Source organism: Physeter macrocephalus, chromosome 9, assembly GCF_002837175.3.
Source record: "Physeter macrocephalus isolate SW-GA chromosome 9, ASM283717v5, whole genome shotgun sequence".
NCBI lineage: Eukaryota > Metazoa > Chordata > Mammalia > Artiodactyla > Physeteridae > Physeter > Physeter macrocephalus.
The window spans coordinates 19737759-19752283 of record NC_041222.1 but is presented as its reverse complement, the minus strand read 5'-3'; the positions used below and the strand labels follow the sequence as shown (position 1 = coordinate 19752283).

At 44.9% G+C, this 14525-nt stretch overlaps 1 protein-coding gene across 8 annotated transcripts in view; it reads right to left on the bottom strand.

Moving 5' to 3' along the window:
• Positions 1-14525, bottom strand: part of ABCA1 (ATP binding cassette subfamily A member 1) — a 145021-nt gene that overhangs the window by 116198 nt on the left and 14298 nt on the right. For 7 of the 8 annotated variants that reach the window (XR_003681173.2, XM_028493741.2, XM_028493734.2 and 4 more), the window contains exon 2: positions 6932-7094. Coding sequence is in view for 6 of the 8 variants with exons in the window: in XM_028493741.2 (XP_028349542.1) it covers positions 6932-6997 (66 nt within the window). In the remaining 2 variants the exon portion in view is untranslated. Of the gene's footprint in view, positions 1-5108; positions 5204-6931; positions 7095-14525 lie in introns of those variants that run through there. The other variant, XM_055087055.1, reaches the window with a different exon arrangement.

Genomic DNA, 14525 nt, shown 5'->3' with positions numbered 1-14525 from the left:
TTTTCACAAGAACTTTGTGAGGTAGCTGGTATCATTAGATAGTGAAGAAAGTAAGATTGGGGCAGGTTATGAGCCATACATAGCCTGGTAAAAGAGTGCATCAGAGTTTGAACCCAGATCTACTGACCCCGACGTGCTTCTGCACCCATCATCCTGCCTCTCACAGAGCCATGTTTGAGATATATACCTTACAAGATGGCCACTTAAGAGGAGTCTGGCACTCACCAGCCCTCCTGGGCACTGGTCTGACCCAATGAATCAAAGTTTATGTTCCCGGACATCTCTGTAGCCCCACATCTAGGATCCAATAGGGGAGCAGATGCTCAAAATATGTTGATTGATTGAAAAAAAAAAAATGAATGGATCTTTCCCATGGCACTGATAGCAAAGAGCACGAAGAAAATCTTGCAACTCATTTTTAGCAACTGAAGCCAGTGGGTGTAAGCAGATTAGGGAAAGAGGTAAGGAAAAGATTGACAACCATAATGACAGCTAACACTTAAATAGGTCTTACCATGTATCAGTGTTCTAAGTGCTTACCATAGATGAACTCATTTAATCTTCAAATAACCCCATTAGCACTATTATAATACCCAGTTCACAGATGAGGGAACTGAGGCTGAAAGAGTAAATAAATTGCCCAAAGATACAAGCCTGGTAAATGGCAAAGCCAGAATTCAAAGCCAGTCCAACTCCAGGGTGTGTTCTTAGCCACTGTGTACCGCAGCCTCCTTACCCCCTGCCCCATTACCAGAGTATCTAGATCTTGATCTTTACAAGCCGTGCTGAGCTGAGATACTAACATGTATGAATGAATGAAGAGACCGTCTCCAAGAGCCAGCACTCAAACCAGAGAACTCGTGACACACAATTCTCTCCGTGCACTTTTACTCTGAACCTCTAAAATTCTGTCATTGAACATAGAATTTGCCTTCCAAACTCAGGGGGCTGTTCTAGGTACTTCTTTTCCTAATAGCCTCCCTCTAGAAACCCAATTTGACTTCTGCCAGGAATGCCATTCTGGCTCCACTCATTGTCAAAATCAGATTTCTCCCCCATCTCTAAACTTAGCACTTTTCCTTCAGAATAGGCCCTCATAAATATTTGGGTTGGCCAAAAAGTTCGTTTGGGTCTTCCATACCAGATGGAAAACCCAAACGAACTTTTTGGCCAACCCAATAGCTTGGAAATAAGACTGATGCTTTACTGCTACACACTCCTATAGAAAACTAGAAAACTCTTCTAAATCTTAATCTGATAATACCTACCCACCTCCCTTCACACCTGCCCCCACCACGAGGCAGAGGAGATGGAGAGGAACACCGTGTTCAAAAGATGCTTCTTACCAAAGTTAGAAACTCAGAAGCCTTCTTTTAGGTTGGGTATTAATACAAAAATTCTGATGTTTCAGTAAATTGCTACACTGAGCTGCTCTGGGGACTTTCCACCTCCTTATTCCTCAGCAACAACATGGGGATAATATGAGCGAGCGTTTCTAGAGCAGGGTTTCTCTCAACAGCACTATTGACATTTGGGGCCAGATAAGCGTTGTAAGGAGCCCTCCTGTGAATGGAAGAATGTTTCCCCCATCCCTGGCCTCCGCCCTCCAGAACCAACAGTACCAACCACCCGTGGCCAGGACTGTAACCGCCAAACAATGTCTCTAGACATTACCCAATGTCCCTGGGACATTAATATAGTGCTAGGCTACTTTTAGAACTTGATAAGGTAATACGATTCAATGGGGAAAAGAAAAAGATGAAAATATGAAAGACTATTCTGAGAGGTTAAAAAAGTAAAATGTGAGACAATGAATTTTCCCAGTTAACAGGGTGTTCACCAAAGCAATAGCACACTCTAGGCTATATCAGCAACACGATGAAAAATACTTATCGATATATACCTCAATTAAGTCTGAAAAAATTAAAGTGAAATCCTAAAGATCAAATCAAAGAAATGCTAGAGGGAAAAAGAAATCTGAAAACCACGCCTGCCCTCCCAGAACTGTAAAGCCTCACGCGGTGATGGTGGATTTTTAAATTGGTTTGATCCTTCGGAAGGACATCTGATCATATATGTCAAGGGCCATTTCCTTGGACCTAGGAATCGTACTTCTAAGATTTTGGCCTAAGGAAATAATATAAAAATAAGAAAAGGCTATATGTATAAAGTCTTTATAGTAGTTTATGTATAACAGCAAACACGGGAAACATCTGAATGTTGGCAATAGGGTATGAACTTACAAAATAAAAACTGCATTGATGGATTACTGTAATCCTACCAGGAATGTCAGTGGCATTATCCCATGGCAGATTTGGGCCCAAAAGATGCAGCCCCTCCTCTTACTAATTTACTAACTTATAACACTTTCTTCACCTGTGGATCAGAAATTGTAATGCATACCTCTCAGAATTGCTGTGAAAATCAAGAAGATAACGGATACAAAAGTACTTTCAACAGGACAAAACACAGCCTACACATCAAGAATCATTATTATACATATGTAAATTACTTGGAAACATGGCAACATATACGCCAAATGATGTTAAATGAAAGAGGAAAACAGAGCACAAAATGCTATGTATGTATGTATGTAATGATTCTAATTGTCTCCTTGGGCTATTATCCTTCAAGTCCCCACAGTGCCAAGGACCACACCATCTGACCCTCGTCATCATGACCTATCTACCTCAGGGACTCCTTCTGCACATAAAATAAAATTTAGCTGCCCTTGCTCAGCTCCATGGCTGCATGATCTGCCCCTGCTGACTCCCAACTCACCCCCAGCCAGTCTTCCTTCAGTGCCACTGGCTTTCCTGTTCTTTGACTCCAGAACATGCGTTAGGCCCGTGGCCTTCACACCCTCTGTCTCTCTGCCTGGAATCCAGTGGCCTGACGGCTGAGCTCCCGATCTTCCCCTGGCTAACTGCTGCTCGAACTTCAAGGCTCTCAGCTTAAATGTCATGACCTTCCATTCTAAATTAACTCCCTATCCACAGCCTGGTAGTACCTAACATTGTAGGACAGTTTGGTTTTTTTCCTTCATAGCACTTATCACAGTTTGTTATGAGATTTCTACTTATGTGATAATGTGCTTCATATCTGCTTCCCTCACTGAACTGTAAGCTCTATGAGGGCAGGGATCCTGCCTGTATACCCAGCACACTATCTTACGTGCAGTAGATGTTCAATAAATATCTATCCAAAGGAAACAATAAATGGCTATTTGTTCTAACTTTCCTCATTCCAAAGAAGTGGAAACTAAAACTCAGGAAAAATGAGTTTCCCTGAGCCATTGAGACATATAGTGGCCAAGCTGGAATTAGAATTGAATTAGAATTAGATAATAATTAGAATTCTTATCTGGATTTGAACCAGCAATGCCAGGCCACGACTAAGGACAGGAAAGAAATGTATCAGGTGAAATTGGAAGCCGGGTGGAGGTGCAGAAAGTTTGCGTCTATGCTTTAAAATTCTCTAGTGGCTCTTAAATGAGGAGTCTTAATTTTTATTTATTTGATAGCCTATTCCTTGTCATTAAACAATCCCCAAATATTGATACTCTAATATTGATACATGCAGAAATTAGAATTATCTATTTTCCCAGACACATAGCTAGACAGATCTAAATGAGAAAATTAATGTCAAAGGCAAAAAAGAGAAGCCATATGGCCGTACTCTGTCCCATCTGTTCCATGGGGACCTTGGCCTCTGGCTCGGCCTAAAACCAGATGAGCATCCGAAGAACTCTGAAGCCCCTCGCCCTTCCTGTCCCAAGCCCTGTTTGTGCTCAGTGACTGCCACCCACACAAGTTAACCGTTACTTTGGACCCAAACTGAGCTTTGCACCCAACTTATGCAACTCAATTTCAATGTATTCTTTGCCCAACAGGAACAGCGGAAATCTACCCCTGGCTGATGGTCCCCATAAGTCTGCATAATGGGAGCACAAGAGAGAGGTCCCCAGGATTCATTAGCAAACAAGGACACAGAGTGAAAGGGCAAATGGCCGCCTTTCAGGAAGGTTGCTCGGGGTTTACTGTTCAGCACCCAGCTTTTACATCTTTCTTCCCATCTCCCTGCACACAAGGCCCCTATAGCAGGGGAGCCTCTTTGAGACCTGTAAACTAATGGCCCATTTAACGCATTTACCCCCCGTTCAGCAAATACTTATTAAGCATATCCCCGGTGCCAGGCTCTGGGGCCAAGTGTGTACATCCAGGATCTCAGAAGGAGGAAATCAAGCAATGGTTTTCCATACACTGTGGGCAAGAACTATTTGGAGCTGCTAACTTCCTCCCCTGCCTACTGCGCAGAGCTCGTTCTGACTATGTGAGCTAACAAAGTGGTTCCAAAACCCTAAACAGGTTCCACTGTCTATAAAACAATATATTTAGAGATCCAAGCCAGGTGGATTGGGAAGTAGCTACAGCCAGCACTTGAGATCCATGGGCATTAAATCTTTCATGCAGATAAGGCAAAGCCTGCTAAAAAAGGGCCTGTGCCTGTAGGGCCACCAGGAAATTGGTTCTGGTGCTACTTCCATGACCCACCCACTCTGGACCCCTGTCTCCTACCCCAAACCCCAATCCCATCAGCTGTACAAGAAGCAGGTCAGATCTTTCCAGTTCTGACAACCTAAGCATGTGCAACCTGAAATAAGCCACCCTTTGTTTCTGGTTTGGCAAAATACATTTCCTGTAGAAATCAGGAAGGGAGGACAAGCTAGCAGGCAGTAGGTGTAACACCTAGAAAAGCCCTTTTGTGTCAGGATGCTGTCTCCTTCTTACTCTTTGAACAAGAACTCTGCCACAAGGCCAAAAACTGCCTTTGACTAAGCCCGCCTATCTCTCTACTCGTAATGCTTTTTAAACTGATAAGCAATATTGAGCAAGAAGCAGCAAGACTAGTAGAGACTGGCCCAGCCTGGATGGCCCAATCCCAAATCCTGTTCCAGGACCCTGTGCTCCTGATTCCTTGGTTGACCTCGAGGAAATCCCTTCCCTGCTTTGTGCCTCAGTGTTCTTGTCTGTAAAATGACAGGTTTGGGTTGGACTGCCCTTGAGACCTTGCCTCACTAAGATGATATAGTTCTTTCCACTACTCACCGGCTAATGGACACAGCACAGCAGAGACAGGTGCCCATCACGTGGGCTGCTGCCACCATGACGAGAAGAGGCAGGGGACCTGGACCACACAGTAGCTAAGAAATAAGATTAGGAGGTGAACGTATAGGTCTCTGGAACACCAGGACCTGGGCAGAGCCATGGGAGGCAGGGGCAAAGGCAAGAAAGAGGTTAGAAACTTCAAGACTTAAGATAGAAAAAATAATAATACCACTGAAGAGCAACCTGACATAGTGGTTTCGAGAACCAACTCTATTAGAGTCACACATATACACACATATCCATGAGGGATTATATATGAGTTCTATGTCAGGATTTTAAAATTTTGTGTTTTCATTTCAATGGTCATCTAAGCAAATGTGAATAAACATATCTGGATTTTTCTAAATGCCTACGTTATAACCAAGTTCTGGCACAAGATTTCAAGCCTAAGTTTATATTTGTGTTTGTGACTGTGTTAGCACCAATATAATTGTAGCAGACAAATGAGAAAAGCACAGATGCAGACGCAACTTGTGAATGATGAGATTGGACCAAATAAAAGCCAAATGATATCAAATGAAGGTCACTGGAAAAAATGATTGGAAAATTGAATCATTAGCACACGGTAATATAGACTGTCCAAACTCAAATGAATAAGCATTCACTACCATAGTCACATTGTTACCTATAATATGGCTTCAGCTAAACAGTGTCAGCTGCCTTACTACATTAACAGTACTGGTTTTGCAATTTTGTTTGCATTTAATTTGTAAGTTTGTATGGGTCATATGGCCTGTAAGAATAAGGGGTTTATGTCTAGTTTCACATATGTTCATATTTAAGTAACATTATAATAAAAATAAATAAATTTAGTGAACAGAGGAGGACCTTGACATGTTTGTTCTTTTAAAGAAGGTCCGGCCAAGCGTTAGTCTAGTTTCAGAAACACTGAATTAAGTTATATCCAAGATCCCTTATAGCTCTTTGAGTCTAAGAAAGATGAGCATTTCGGTTGCAGATGTGTTAAGCTTCATGAGGACAGCCAAATGGGGATGTAGGTTTAGAATTCAGGAAAAAAGGCAGGGCAGGAAACAGACATTTAGAAGCCTACTACAGAGAGGTGCGGCTAAACCCAGGAGACTGGACGGAATCTCTAGGAGTGTTCAGAGAGGGAGAAGCCAAGAGCTGATGTCGGAGCTTCAGAGAGATCACCGGGCCTTATAGCCTTTATCTTCTCACAGAAAAATACCATTCACCTGAGAGTTGAAGATGGCCTTCTCGGGATTACTGAAAGGATCATTGTCCCATCCAGAAGTGAATGGTTTAGAACCCTCCACAGAAATAAAACAAATCTCAGTTTTACATTCCTCTAGGCTTGCAGTCAAAGCTGACAGGAAAGAGTCCACGCTGACACTAACAGATCCAGCCTCTGATCTCTAAGAGCTGGGCCACAAACTCACTTCATTTCCATTGCCCAGAAACCATGAGATGCTCTTGGAGAGCCAGGTGGCCCCCAGGGCTGCAGCAAAAGTTAAGAGGAAGATGGCAAAGGGACAATTCTGTGCCAGATTCCAGAGGTCAGAACTCAGGCCTGGGTACGAGCACAAACCAAAGCTATCATTTCTGCCTGGTTGCCAATCTGCCCCCTATGATAAGCGACGGGGCTCGATCGGGACCCTTCATACAGTCCCGTGTCCACCGGGGCCAGATTCATTCAATCACTTTGAGAAAACCAAGAAGACTCCCTTTCCCCACCCCTCCCCTCCCAACTCAAAATCAGGAAGAAAAGCATGGGAGAAAACCCCAGAGAAACCCAGGCTTACTGTTTGTCTTCTTCTGAAAGTGAGGTTCTTCCACAGCAGCAACCTCAGCTGAGGCCAACAAGCCATGTTACCTCAGCCGACACCACAGAGCCTGCGTGAGGCTCGGGAGCCCGTGGAGGAAGTGGCCGGAGCTCACAGTGGGGACGCTGTGGCTGGTCATTAACTGAAAGATAAAGCAAGAGGGGAGAGCGCTGTCAGTTTCTGCTGCAAAGCTATACGCCAGCGAGGGCTGTTGCACCAGCCCTCTCACCTGAGCCCTCAAACCCAGCTCTGCCTCATGACTACTTCTCCATAAGGCACGAGTTCCCAACTTCTAGCCTTGGGGTCTCTGATAAACAGGGATCCTGGAGGTTTTCTTGCAGTAGCCTGGGAGTGAGTCATTATTATCCCAATCAATTGAGCTCCACTGGTGTGATCATTTGGGAATGAAAAATGCACTTATGAAGGCAGACCTATGTGAGCAACCTTAGGTGGCCAAAACCCTGAGATTGCAAAGGGCGTATTGGAATCCCAGAGACCTGCCTCCCTTCTCTAAGAAAATGCCTCCCCCCTCAGAAAATGTCAGCAGCATTTATAAATTTTGCCTCGAACCTGGAGTGACGTATGCTATTACCTGAAATTTGCTGCAAACTACGTTTTCATCTAGCCCCATAGTTGAGTCCTTCTGGTGACAAACGGCACCATCGATAAAGCAGTTTCCTAATCTGGAAAGTCACAGCGTGTCTTAGATGTGATGATGTCTTAGATGGTGTGAGTAAACACCAAGGAAATGCCACGGACACCTGGCTCCCAAGTGATGAGGACAACCCCAGTGCTGTGTGTGTGTGTATAAAGAAAACAATATCTCATTGAGAAAAACAAGGCAGCTAAGGCAGACGGAGAGCATCACCTGTGAAACTGACAAGCTCCCATTGTCCGGACATATGCACACTTCTGGCCTTGCTACACCTGCACACAGGGCCCACCTACTCCTTGTCAGGTGTCACAGGTGCCTCCTTGGAGGACTGTTTTGCCATCCTGCGGGGGGGGGGGAGGGTGTGTGTCTCATAAACAGGGGATACAACCTTCTGTGTGTCCGTGCTGCCCCCTCAACAATAGTATTCATTTAATACTGGAATAATCCCAGGTAGTCATACTAAAATTAAAGTTGGGGAAAGGGTGAAAAATGAAAACTGGAAGAAGGGAAGGATGCACAGGTCAAAGCTAGGCCCTGATGCCACTTCACAGTCATGAACGCTTAGCAGAAATCAGAAACCGGCTTTACCTCTAAAATGGTTCATTTAATCATTGTGGCCTCTGGTGGAGCAGAGGTGGGATATTAGGCCTGAGGAACAGACAGCAAAAACAGCTAAGAATGTAGTGACCACTTGTGCATACAAAACCAAGTATTGGACTAAACATCTGTGGGTCCAAACAGACCTCAATGCAAAGGGTGATCTATAGCAGGATTTTACCGTCTTGGTCCCCACCCCACAAGGACCTGGATTAAAAACTTTTACAAAAGAAGAGGGAATGGAAGGAGTCTGCAGTGTCTGAGAAGAAGGACTGACTCTACTATTATGTATTTTAATTCATTCATTGACAAGCCAACGAATCAGGGATTCCTCTGAAATAGTCAAGTCTTAGGACCTATTTCTTTTTTCTTTTTATTTATTGATGTATTTATTTATTCGGTTGTACTGGGTCTTAGTTGCAGCAGGTGGGCTCCTTAGTTGTGGCTCTTGGGCTCCTTAGTTGTGGCACGTGGGCTCCTTAGTTGCAGCAGGCGGGCTCCTTCGTTGCGGCTTGGAGGCTCCTTAGTTGCGACTCACCGGCTCCCTAGTTGTGGCATGTGAACTCTTAGTTGTGGCATGCCTGTGGGATCTAGTTCCCTGACGAGGGATTAAACCTGGGCCCCCTGCATTGGGAGCGTGGAGTCTTAACCACTGCGCCACCAGAGAAGTCCCCCTATTTGTTTTCTTTATTGTTTGCTCAGCAAACCTCTAGATGAACACAGATGCCGCCCCACCCCGAAAAAAATTCTCACTCCAAAAAGAAGAGTTAAATCAGCACTGTATCCATCCGCAATTTGTTGTTTAAAGATGGCAACTGGCCTCCAAGCGCTGAGAGCCAGAATTTGATTGTGAGCTGCGTGCTTGCAATCCCAAATTATTTTGAAAGTGGCCTAGGACAGGGCTTGCATTCCAGAAACACAGAAATAAATAATTAGCTAGATTTTTCTCATGCAAAAGCTGCTCTCCAGGAATCATTTAGTTAATTTAGAAGCTACAAGAATCTTTTCAGATCCCCAAGGTAACAATGAGGAGGTTGAAACACAAGTTTGTAATTAAAAAAGGAAAATTAACTGAGCAGAAAGAGAGCCTAGACAGGAATTAGGCCCAGCTTCCCAATCATGTGCCCTTGGCCAAATCTTTATGCTCTCTGAGCATCAATTTCCTCATTATAAAATGGGGGTGACAATACCTACCTTGCATGATATTCAGTGGATTCAATGAGACAATATAAGTAAGTCCCCAACAAAGTACATGGCACACTGTAAATGCCAAAGAAATGAGTTCCCTTCTCCCCACTTTTCTTTCTCTGGTCTGTCAGTACCCTCTAACAGAGAAATGGTTATATCCTGTCTAAACAATCTTTTCTACTCCATTACTTCTAGCAAATCCAATGTGGGTTTCCGGCAAAGTAGGAAGGATGAAATCAGAATGGCCTAGTGTTAGAGACCCCCAGGCCCAAACCAGGACACGGAATCCCCTAAATCTGAGTGGAGAATCTCAGAGGAAAAGAAGACACGCCTCTATAGAATGTTCACGAGAAGAGAACGGCCAGGAGGAGGTTTTTTGGAGAGTATTTTCCTAAAGCAGAGTTTCTGGGTCTCCAGACATGGATTCCGGCCTCAGAGACCCTCCAGGAGACGCGCAGAGAAGTCAGCGAGAAGCAGCCTGTGGCAGCAGTCGAAGGTCCTGCTCTGGTTTCGCTGGGGACCGACAGGCAGGCTTCTTGCCCCGCTTCCCCTACCCACCTTGACACAGCCCTCGGCCTCCCGCATAATCCCCTCCTCCCACCTCAGAACACCGTGACCCCTGCTGGGAGCAATTCTGCCCAAAGAGGAGGGTTTGGCAAAGCCCGAATTCCTCTGCTCAGGTAACTGAAGCCAAAGGGACATTTCTACATCAGTTTTCCAAGGAAGCAAACAAACAAACCAAAACCAAAAAGAAGGCCGTACTATGTACTAGATTTCTCAATGTTTCAAAGCTAGTAGCACACTCGCTTCTGCCCCTATGCACATTTCCAGTTACTGGCTGGAAAGGGTCCTACTTCACAATCACGGCCAGTCAATAGGCCACCCTCTTCTGGCTCCTGCGTGACCAAAACAGCCACTTCCCTGGGTTCCCTGCCTCCGGTCTTGCCCCCTCCATCCATTTATCACAGAGCAACCAAAGTTATTCCACTAAACCCAAGTTCCAGGTACGCCACTCGCCCACTTAAAACCTCTGCCAGCACCCCACCGCCCTGAGGATAAAGTCCAGTCCTCACCTTGGTTTAGCTGGTCTCCCCAATGACTCCAGCCTCCTCTCTCTCACCACTCCCCACCTCCTAAACCAGGTCCCACCAAACTACCCATGGCTCCAAATGGACGGCCCTCTCTCCTACCACGGGGACTCCTGTGCGCTCCAGGTCCTGAAGCTGCTGGTCCCAGCACTGTCAGCCTGGCCAACTCTACCTCGACTTTAGGATCCTGTCCTGACCACACTCGGTTAGGAGCCCCTCCTAGGTGCACCCAGGGAAGCCTCTGTTTTCGCTTGCATCGTTTCTGCCACTTTCTGAGTCCATGGGACCTCTTTCTTCACAGCAGTTTTCTCCAGCATGCAAAACAGTATCAGGCATAGAGTAAGCCCTCAGGGAATATTTGCTCAATTAATTAACTACAGGATGGGCATGAGAAATAGGGATTCAGGATGGAAGGGTGGTGGCATTCCTGGGCCCGTGATAACCGGTTTCTCAAGCTTGATTAACTGATTCAGGCAAATTGTCCCCAGGGAAGGGGCTCTATGCTCACCACACACTTGTGCCGGCCACAAGGACAGCTGAGCTTCCCAGGTGACTCCTGGGACATCTGGGAAAGTGTAATTGAATCTACCTAGGCTTCCCACTAACAGGTTTAGCTAAGGCCTCCCAAGGCCAGACGAAACATGAAATCTGCTTTCTCCCCACCTTCATGGCAAGTCCTAGGCGCTCCCTCTCTAGGTCTTTGCATCAGTCACCCAGGTGGATCACGCTCTGCCAAAATTTAACATAGTTCCATACTCTAACCTTTTTTGTACAGTATGACCTTGCGGAAGCGACTGTTCAAATCTTCGGCCAATTTAAAAAAAAAAAATTTCACTTCAAGTGCCACTGATATTCTAAAATTATTAATACCTAGAGAATACCACAGCCTGCTGAACCATGACCTTCTCAAATAAGCAAAGATCATTAGTTGCAGAGAAATGCAAACTAAGACCACAATGAGATGCCACTGCATACCCACTAGAACTACTGCAATTTTTAAAATTGTAAAGCGTTAGTATGTGGAGCAACTGGCGCTCTCATACATTGCTTGTGGAAATGAAAAATGGAACAGGCACTTTGTAAAATACTCTGGCAGTTTCTTGTAAAGTTATGCACGGACTTATAACCCAGCCATCCCATCCCAGGTATTTAACCAAAAGCAATGAGAGCATATGTTCACACAAAGACCTGTATGTGAACATCTATAGAAGTCTTATATAGAATAGCCAAAACTGGAAACAATCCAAATGTCCATCAATTAGTGAATAAATTAAAATGGAGTACTACTCAGCAATAAAAAAAAGGACTACACTACTAATACATGCAACAGCATGGGCGAATCTCAAAAGCCTTATGCTAAGAGAAAAAAGCCAGACCCAACAGACTACATACCGTAGGAGTCTATTTGTATGACATTCTGGAAAGGTGAAACAATGGGGACAGAAATCATATCAGTGGTTGCCAGGGGGTCGGGGAGAGGACAGACTGCAAAGAACATTGAGTGATGGACATATGCTACACCATGACTGTGGTAGTGGTTATACATATACTATATACATTTATCAAAGCTCATCTAACTGTACATGCAAAAAGGCTAAATTTAACTGTATGTAAATTATATGTCAATAACTTGATCTCCCTCCCCCCAAAAAACTTGTGTTCTATGACAAAAATTAACATACTCCACAAGTCAAATCATGCCTTGGAAGACCTAAGTACTTTACACAACAGTGTAAAGCTTGACTATTGTGTGATTCCCTAGGAAGGTAAAGAGTGAATAAAATCTTCACCCCCTGTTCATTCCACAAACAACTGCAGCCTTAACTCTGCAAGGCTGCCATTAGCCACAGCAAATATTTACTGAATGCCTATTATGTGCAGGTGCCGTTCCAGACATTGGAGATTCAGCAGTGAACAAAAGTGGCAAAGTTCCTGCTCTCGTGGACCTTCTATTCTAGCAAGGAGGTATAAAACAGACAAATAACAGTGTGTTGTTAAGGCAGTGGGTGATAGGAGTCATGAAGAAAAATAAAGCAGAGTAAGCAGGCAGAAAGTAACGAGGGGTGGGTGACTCCTTTCTTTAGGACAGTGAAATGAGAGTGTGCCATATGCTACTGGCAAAAGGGTCACCAAGTGACAGCTGGGATGGTGAATTCTTTTAACGTTTCCCTAAACCAAAACCTGAAATGTCAGACAGACTCAGTGATGCTGGCAAAAGAAAAAATATAGGTTTAAAGGAAGCCTGGTGCCATGGGGGAAATGACGACCCCAATCAGCACCTACTGCACTGCTCCCCCAACGCCCTTCCTCACCAAAACATTTGGCCCTTTTGAACTTCACATGTAAGTTTCAAAGAGCATGAGAAATATAAAGAAGAAAGGAAGAGAGAGGAAGAGGCAGACATGCTCGAAAGACAAGGTGGGAGGGACTTTTCCCACTTAGTGAAGTCAAAAGGAAAACAGGAACTACATCCCGTGACTGCCTTCTACCCTCCTAGAGCATTAAATCTGTCTACAGAAACGTAGTAAGGAAAAAAACTGCACGTGTTTACACTGCTACCCGAAACTCTTAGTTTGTGCAGTAACCAAGGGTTGGTTGGTCTTTTTCCTTCCCGCAAGAACGCTGTGAGCACGTGAGACTGAGCTTCTGTCAAAGGGTGGGAGCCAACCCTCTAGCCTGCTTGCTCCCGGAGAGGACGGTCTCCAGTGGGAACCACACAGCCGCCGCTTCTCACTGGACCAGAGAAGTCAGCTCCTCAAGGCAGAAGAGGACAACCTTGCACAAGGCCATCCCCCAGCTGATAGAAAGAGTTCACTGTGGCTTTGGAGACCTGCTCCCACCACACCCCAATCTTATAGAGAAGCCAAGGCCCCAAAAAGCAAGTGGCCTGCCCAGACTCACCCCCTAGAGTTAGAGCTGGCCCCCAGGTTTCTCAAGAAATAACTTGTCAACAACTGTTCCCACTTTCCCACTACTATATTCCTCCTCCAATTCTGCTTGTTCTTCTGAACACATTTTTCCCATCAGTTCTACCCAAATAGTTCATACACCGCAAATATGCAGTCAGCAACTAATTTTCGCCTTCCAAAACCAGTGGTTTTATGGCAGCTATTTCTCTAAATTTTAAACAAATAAATAAATAGATAGATAAACAGATAAATTTGTGTGTGTGTTCTTCTTTGTTAGACAAATTTCCCCACAGTCACCAGAAGTGAGATAGAAGTTGAAATCTGTGACAACAGCGAACAGCATCTCTCTTGACAAAACTGTTTCTAGATGTCTTATCTCAATAAATAACTAGCCGTTAACAAAAGCAGGAGGTGGATTTATGGCAGGATTTAACTATATCACATATTGTAGTAAATGTAGAAATGTAGTAAATGTGTTGGCGGTAAAGCTCAACGAGTGGCCTCTTCATGAGATGCTGACGCAAACGCAAGGATCACAGATGTTGCTGCATCTCGTCTCCAGAGAGATGTAGAGGGTCCTGAAGAATGAAAATATGCAACCTGTAAGCCCACCAGAGCACGCTTGCTTGGAAAAGGTCGGTTCTTTAATTGCCTCTCTGAGTATATGTCTCTGGATCAGTAGCCACATTCAGGGGAAAGGCTAGTGAAGTTACTGACAGTCAGAAAACCAGGCTGGAACAGGCTCACTGGACCCATGACTGAAGACAGGACACGGCTGCCGTGGTGGAAGGAGGGGAGTCGCCCCGTGGAGTCGCCCCGTGATCTCTCCCAGGCTGAGCCATCAGTTTTATTAAGGCTGAAGTTAATCTGACTGCCTCAGTTTCTTTTCCAGTCTCCAGTTGCCACTGAGCTCTCTACCTGTAAGGTCATTCATGCTAATCCTGAAATTCTACCCCCTCGCGTTCCCCAACCGTATTGCAGACCCACAAACTCAGTGAAACTGTCCTTAGTTGCCACTAGACCCTTAGAGGCCTGCAGAAAGGCCGTGGGCTGGTACTCAGTGACCCCTGAAACTGTGTTCCCACTTAAACCATAACTTTTTTTTTTTTTTTTTTTTTGCGGTACGCGGGCCTCTC